The sequence below is a fragment of the Globicephala melas genome, chromosome 9 (assembly GCF_963455315.2).
Source record: "Globicephala melas chromosome 9, mGloMel1.2, whole genome shotgun sequence".
NCBI lineage: Eukaryota > Metazoa > Chordata > Mammalia > Artiodactyla > Delphinidae > Globicephala > Globicephala melas.
The window spans coordinates 41,855,906-41,863,546 of NC_083322.1; the positions used below are offsets into that span (position 1 = coordinate 41,855,906).

At 36.8% G+C, this 7,641-nt stretch overlaps 1 protein-coding gene across 1 annotated transcript in view; it reads left to right on the forward strand.

The window, feature by feature from the left end:
• Positions 1–3,460, forward strand: part of TBX20 (T-box transcription factor 20) — a 50,695-nt gene extending 47,235 nt beyond the window's left edge. Inside the window, exons 7-8 of the mRNA XM_030856973.2 lie at positions 695–807; positions 3,120–3,460. Of these exons, the coding sequence (XP_030712833.1) occupies positions 695–807; positions 3,120–3,460 (454 nt within the window). The remainder of the gene's footprint in view (positions 1–694; positions 808–3,119) is intronic.
• The last annotated feature ends 4,181 nt before the right edge of the window (positions 3,461–7,641 follow it).

The window sequence follows — 7,641 nt, forward strand, 5'->3', positions numbered from 1 at the left end:
GCAGCTGTTTGTAGTAAATTCACCAGTCATTTTTTCACATCATTAAATTCCATATTCCTATGGTCAGGTTTTATAGCTCCTTGTTCACCTTTGACCCTAATTTTGTAGAATTTCAGGGAATTGTCCTTATCCTGTCCAGTTAGGTTTCTTGTATTTATATGCCTGAGGTCATGTTTCTGAGGCATCTACAATGAAATAAACGTACATGTTTTGAATGTTATCTTTCCCTGAAGTGGTGGTATTTTTTTAAAATATTTTTTAAATTAATTAATTTATTTATTGGGCTGTGTCGGGTCTTAATTGCGATGTGCGGGCTCTTCGTTATAGTGCTCGGGCTTCTCTCTAGTTTTCTAGAATATTAGAAACGTGTGGCCTGTGGGTTTTCTCTTCTCTAGTTGTGGCGCATGGGCTCTGTAGTTTGCGGCACGCGGGCTCTCTAGTTGAGACGCGTGAGTGAGCTCAGTAGTTGTGGCATGTGGGCTTAGTTGCCCTGCGGAATGTGGGATCTTAGTTAGTTCCCCGACCAGGGATAGAAACTGCAGCCCCTGCATTGGAAGGCGGATTCTTTACTGAAGTGGTGGTCTTTTGGCTGATAAAATGGTTTTACTGACTGGTAAATCATCTTTAAGACTCCTCTTCTTCTCTGAGTACTTAGCTTTTTAGTTTACTCAGGATGTGTCACTCTCTAATCTAGGGAAAGTGTGGAGAGCCTGATTCAAAAGCATTCCTATGCCCGCTCACCCATCCGTACCTATGGAGGAGAAGAGGATGTGCTGGGGGATGAGGTTCAGACAACACAAAATCGAGGTAAGACTGCTTCTGGGCTATGCAACTGCTGGACAGGGAGGTGATGAGACTCCTAGCCCTCAGGGAAGAGACTGTCCCAGAGTATTTCAGAAGCCTCTTCAGGAAGGGACAGCCTGAGGCTGATCATTATTTTGTCTTTGCATCTTAAGTGATTATGCTGCCTAAAGCCTTCCTGTAGTTTGTTTTCCAGTAAAAGGACATTGAGCCTCTGAGTCAGGGCCCAGGAGTTATTTGTCTGTGATCTACTACCAAAGAGCTATTTGGACTTTGGGGGTGGCCCCTTAGTCTTTCTCAACCTCAGTTTGACAGTCTGAAAATCAGGGAATATATCTGTTTTACTTATATCAGGAATATCTTATTAGGATCAATGACTAGAATGGAAAACACTTTTAAAAAGAAGATTCTCCTAGTGAACACACTGCGTAGAGACGGTGGCCCAGGTGGTGAGAGTAGGGGAATACTATAAAGTTCCTTTGCTGCAGATGTTCATAGAGGAGCCCTCTGCATCTGGGAGGCCAGAGAAAAGAAACCAGAGGGGGGTGCCCAGGCACAGGGATGTTCACATGGGGAGAGTCCTCTGTCATATTTTTATGTCCATGATATGGAATAGCATAAGCAGTCAGAACATATGATGCCTCATAGCTAAGTCCAGATGAGCTACTAGTAATTATACAACTGGAAAATTCAGTGTCAAATTTTGTTTAAACTTCTGGATACTGTGATATAAGAAAAACTTACTCTTGCAACTTGTCAAATATCTAATAAAATATTATGGACGCTAAGCTGTCATTCCTGATAGTTTGTAATGATGTATATTACCATTATTACTTAGTATATTATTATATACTAAATATATGATACAGTATACATATATATTTTATTTTATATTGTGACAATTTGTTCTTTTCTATTGATGTGGCTTCTCATCTTGCTCAGTACTATGCTATTTTCATAAATGCATTATTTTGTTTTTGTAACATGATAACGTATTTTTATATCTGGTAGGGAAAATCTATCCTTGTTATAATTTAAAAAATTTTTAAATTCTGTCATTATTTGTCCCGATAATTTTGAGAATCGAGTTGAAGAGGGAAAAAACATTGGCATTTCATTGGCTTTACACTCAACCAATAAATTAATTTGGGAATAAATGACTTTTAAAAAATTTTTATTTTTCATCCAAAAATATGGCATGTGTCTCCAATTATTAAAATCTTTCCTTACATCTCTATTTCAATAGAGTCGTGTGAAAAATTTCAAATAAGTATCATGCATTTCTTTTCAGAGTAATTTCTAAGTATTTATGCTTTATTTTTGACAGTGCTTTTGTTTCCACATAACTCAGCTATGCTGAGTAGAGCTGGCATATTAAAATGTGTTTGGATTTTGTGTATCTGTCTTAAATGTAATCAACATAGTAAATGTTCTCATTATTTCCAAAAGAAAAGAGTTACAGAAGCTAAAGAAAAAAAAAGAAAAAGTCTTGTGGGTTTTCATAGTGGCTTTGGAAACCAGGTAGCTTTGTTGAGGCTTGTCTGTCCAGCCTTACTTATAGGGATACTACAGAGGTTAGGATGGATATCAGCTATTTGGAAGTCCTTTAAAGGGAATCAGGTCATTACCTTCAGGCAGGTTGCTAGTGTTTTGGCCACTCTCAGGGAGTATGCAGGCCATCCATTAAGTCAGTAAATTCTCTTTTCCATATATGGTATAAATGATATATTCTTGTGTGGAAAGCTAGATATGCCTCATGATTGACCTGTCTCTCTTTTAAATTATAGATCTATTACATAATTTTAAAAATAAAATTGACCCTTACAGATAATGTAATTCTTTTTTTTTTAAACATCTTTATTGGAGTATAATTGCTTTACAATGTTGTGTTAGTTTCTGCTGTATAACAAAGTGAATCAGCTTTACATATACATATATCCCCATATCTCCTCCCTCTTGTGTCTCCCTCCCACCCTCCCTATCCCACCTCTCTAGGTGGTCACAAAGCATGAGCTGATCTCCCTGTGCTATGCGGCTACTTCCTACTAGCTGTCTATTTTACATTTGGTAGTGTATATATGTCCATGCCACTCTCTCACTTCGTCCCAGCTTACCCTTCCCCCTCCCCGTGTCCTCAAGTCCATTCTCTACGTCTGCGTCTTTATTCCTGTCCTGTCCCTAGGTTCTCCAGAACCTTTTTTTTTTTTAAGATTCCATATATATGTGTTAGCATGCTGTATTTGTTCAGGTAATGTAATTCTTGATTTGCACACTGGAGTAGAGTTTCCAGTCTAATGAGACTTTTTTTTTCCTTTCAGGATCAGCCTTTACAACATCTGATAATTTGTCTCTCAGTTCCTGGGTATCATCTTCATCCAGTTTTCCTGGATTTCAGCACCCACAGTCCCTGACTGCTCTTGGCACCAGCACAGCATCCATAGCGACACCCATTCCTCACCCTATACAGGGCTCTCTGCCACCATATAGCCGACTTGGGATGCCTCTAACCCCATCGGCCATTGCCAGCTCCATGCAAGGGAGTGGCCCAACATTCCCCTCATTCCACATGCCCCGGTATCATCACTACTTTCAGCAGGGGCCCTATGCTGCTATCCAAGGACTGCGCCATTCCTCTGCTGTGATGACGCCATTTGTATGACTCTTCTAAAAATAGGAGAATCTAGATCCAGAATGTGCAAATGGGTATGGAAATATAAGACAGGGTTGGGTGGGTGGGATGTGGGGTGTTGGAGCCGGGGCTCTCCAAGAGACATGGGACCTATTAGAGAGGAGAGCTGGACTCACAATAAAACCAACCACTGAGGGAAAGCACCATGGACCAGGATTCATCTGTAGTGGGGGACATCTTTTGGCTTTGAGAGAGAATCAGTGTAAAGTTCTTAGCCAGCCTAAGTCCTGCAACTATTGGATATCAATGTACCAAGAAAGTTTAATAATACAAGGCAGATGAATCTTAAGATGCATTATTCCTAGTGGTTAAAAATGCTGTGTCAATGCAGTAATGTATAAAGTCAACATGTATAGGTTTTCTTTCTACTTTCCACAGGTTAAAAGAATCTTCAAAGAGGCAATACTATATAACATACCATAATTCATAATGACTAACTGAAGTCCATTTCTCCCTATAGAAATGAGAGCCAATAGAGAAGTATTTGTAGTGCTGTAGCTTAAGCATGTTTAGTTTTTCTTTGTGTTAGTTTGCTGGGGAAGGAGCTGAGATAATGCTAATGCATCCTAATTTGTGGATGAATAGGTGGTAATGACGTCACAAAGTTCTTTCTGTAATATTGAAGGGCCAGTACCTGACAAGTTCTTTTTCACAGTCTTTTCTTTCTTTCTAATTCTCTTTCTTGCAATTACTTGCCATTTATATAGGAAAAATCTTCCATATACGAATAAAACTGAGGTTTTATTTTTCTGGGCTGCATTCTAAATACACTGCTGATTTATTCACTGAGGGACACTTTAAAGTCTCTACACCTTGACGCATGAGACTTTCTTTCACTACAATAAAAAGATGGTTGCCCTATTCTAAAAGGAATTTTTCTGCCGTGGGTACCAAAGCTCCCTTCATTTTTACTTCAGCTTTGGGAGACTTTATGGATGTTAAAATGCACCAGGCCAAATTCTCATTTTCAGTAAATCTGCTTTGTTGTTTGATTAGCTGCTGCCACTGACTGACAAGGATTTATGAATGACCATTCTAAATGCCCATATAGCCACCACTTAACCTTTCGTCACGAATAGGTATGTGTCCATCTATCTGACTGGCCCTTTTTTCTCACTGTATTACATTCAGTAATTCTGCCATTTTTCTAGGTGCATGAAATTGCATGTTAACTCAATGACACCCTGACTGAAACATTGGAAGTGCTTATAAGTAAATCTAAAGGATTTATCCACTTTATTTTCAACTCTTGCTATCTTCTTAAGCCTTCTTTTAATATTTATAATAGTAATTATATTGTAGTTATATATAATTTCTGTATTATTTTTGAGCCATATATATCTAAGCATTTACAATCAGGGTAGTACATTTGGCATTTTGCAACAGTTCATTTCCCTAATAACAGAGGTTTAATGAAATTTGTAGTCCTTCAATTTTAGATATAATGCATTCTAGCTATAGAATTTAACCTGTCTTCTTCACAAAGCTCCCCAATATTCTTAATTTTTAATGTAATATTCATTCTACTTCATTCTAACTACAAAAGTATTGAATCTGTTCAAAGAGATGGGAAATCTTGCTGCTGAGAGTAGAGGTGTATTTGGAAGTCAAATGTAATATACTTATCACATCAAACTCAAGTGGGATTTTATTTGGTTGTTTTAATGTTAGGCTTTTCCGTATCAAATGACTTTCTTGGGCATTTCCAGCCTGTGAAACAAGGTATAATTGGCACAACCTGTCTAAGTGATGCTATTGTTGGACCTTGCAATTGACTTTCTCCACTGTATTCCAAGGTTTGGTTATGGAGAAGCACCAGCTGCGTTAACCAAACATCTCAAAGTCCTATGGCAGACACGGTAGGCTTATTTCTAACTTCTTCCATGTTATGCTATAGTAACCACAGGTAGTTTGTTTTCAGACACAGCACAGGTGTGCGTTTCTTTAAAAAAGTAGTTATGCATAATGTTTAAAGTACATATCCACAGAGCTTAGGATGGGGATTTAATGTTTAATAGTTGGCCTGTTGTCAGTGCTTTTAATACAGAGTACTGCTACTTAAAGCAAGAATAACAAAAGTAAATACTATTTTACATGATACTACTTAATACCCTAATAAATGACTGGTCTACTAAAGCAAATCCATATCTGAATTTTCTTTTCAACAAGCATGAAAGGATCATTTTAATACTATTTTGACATTTTTCCCAATTGGTGTGTCTCAAAAGTAGGTTTATATTTTTTTGTTAAATATGGTTTTATGCTAGTACGTCCTGAATTCATAACTTTATTTTGTAATTAATCAACATAAGACTAAAAATAAATAGCACGCTTAGAGAAGAGCAAAGACTAAGACACCAAAGTATGCTCTTGGAAAATCACACCTGAAATTCTTGGATACACTTTTTAAGTATCTGGTATTATTTGAACAAGAAAGAAGCAGCACAGGTGAAATGGAGCTTAACCTGGTCAGTCACTCTAGTCATGGAAACCAGGGGTAGATATATGACCCCACCAGGGTTCTTCTGAGCTCTTCTGCTTGTTGATTATTACTTAACCCCTTGGGTATTTAACATTTAAAACTCTAAAGTCTATTTTACCAAAAACAATTGCAAGAACTAGATAACTAGGGACAAAGCCAACTGAATAATAAAGAGCATGAGTTATGGTATATTTGGAATAAATTCAGGGTCCCCCTCAGGTATATTACAGTATTAAAAAGCCTGGCTAACATATGGTGCTGCTAAAAAGCGGCACTACCAGAATGGCTTTATCTAACCCAAAAGAATTAATTCATAACTTAGTAGATTCTACATATGTGATATGTTTTGAAAATGTTTATCAATAATTCTGAGTAAGCTCATTTATTTCTTTTACTTAGTAAGTCTTCCCCCCTCCTCTGTCCACCCTTGGCAGTATAAAGATAAACATATCCAGTTTGTATCCAACATATCACAAATTATTAGGTAACAAGGTCTACATTAATGAATTTATATTACATTGCTGGTCCTTTTGAGTTTATAACAATGGTATGTTGTCTTAAAGGTCTACCACCATTTCTAGCAGGTGGGCACAGAGTAGGAGATATTAAGACACTTCCTGATTATGATGCATCATCTACTAAACACTCTGTGTAAGAGTCACATTGACTTTGTGGGATATTCCAAAACCTCCTCTCTCCATCCTTATCCACATCTCTGTAATTGCACTTCTCCAGCCACAATGCCCCACCCTGGGGGGATAAAAAGGAAACCCTCTAAAAGCCCAAGAATAAGTATTCTTAGAAGCAAAGCATCTTCATCCCATACTGCCTATGAATTTTTCATAGAGATATTAGGATATTTATCCCAATTCTGAATTTCACATTAGCTTTTCAGGCTGTCCTGCTTATATTTAAGCTGAATTATACTAAGAAAACTGAGCTTCAAATAAGGTAAATGGAGTGACTTTACCACCTCATTAAAAACACAGTCAAACTCAAGCCATGACTCAGTAACTAAAGTTCAAAAAGTCAGTTATGTAATGTACAGGATCAAATATGGCAAGAACAATATTTTTACTCAATCTTCCATTGACCAAGTAAGGAAAACTGTTTTCATTATTAAATGTGTATGGAATTGATAATTACTACAAACAAAACAATATTATACTATAAATTTAGACTGGACAGAAATGAAGCACTGGACGGAAAAAATTTTCGGCTGGCTCCTTTAGAGAGCTAGGCTTGGATGGAGGATGGATTTTATAAATTTTTATATTATTTCAGAATGTAAGGATTTTATGTAAACAAGCAAAGGGAAGGTTAAAAACTCTTAAAATTTTAGGAAATCACAACATTCTTTCTTCACTACTATTCCATGCCAGTTATAAAATATTCCAATACTTAGCTTTCTTCAGCATGCTTAAATATGCAAAGGTTCATTTATAAATATTTGATAGACAAATAATCCATAAGTATTCTCTGGCCCTTATTTCTCTGTCTCTCCCTTAGATAATTCCAACCTCCTCCCCTGATAATAAGAAAATAAAAACATTTTGGTGAAATAGTACATCTGGACAAAAAATACAGCTTGTTGTATTTTACTTCTGGTACATTAAAATACTTTATTTAGTTGTTGTTTTTCTTAGTTTCAGAAACCTAAAAGAAGGTC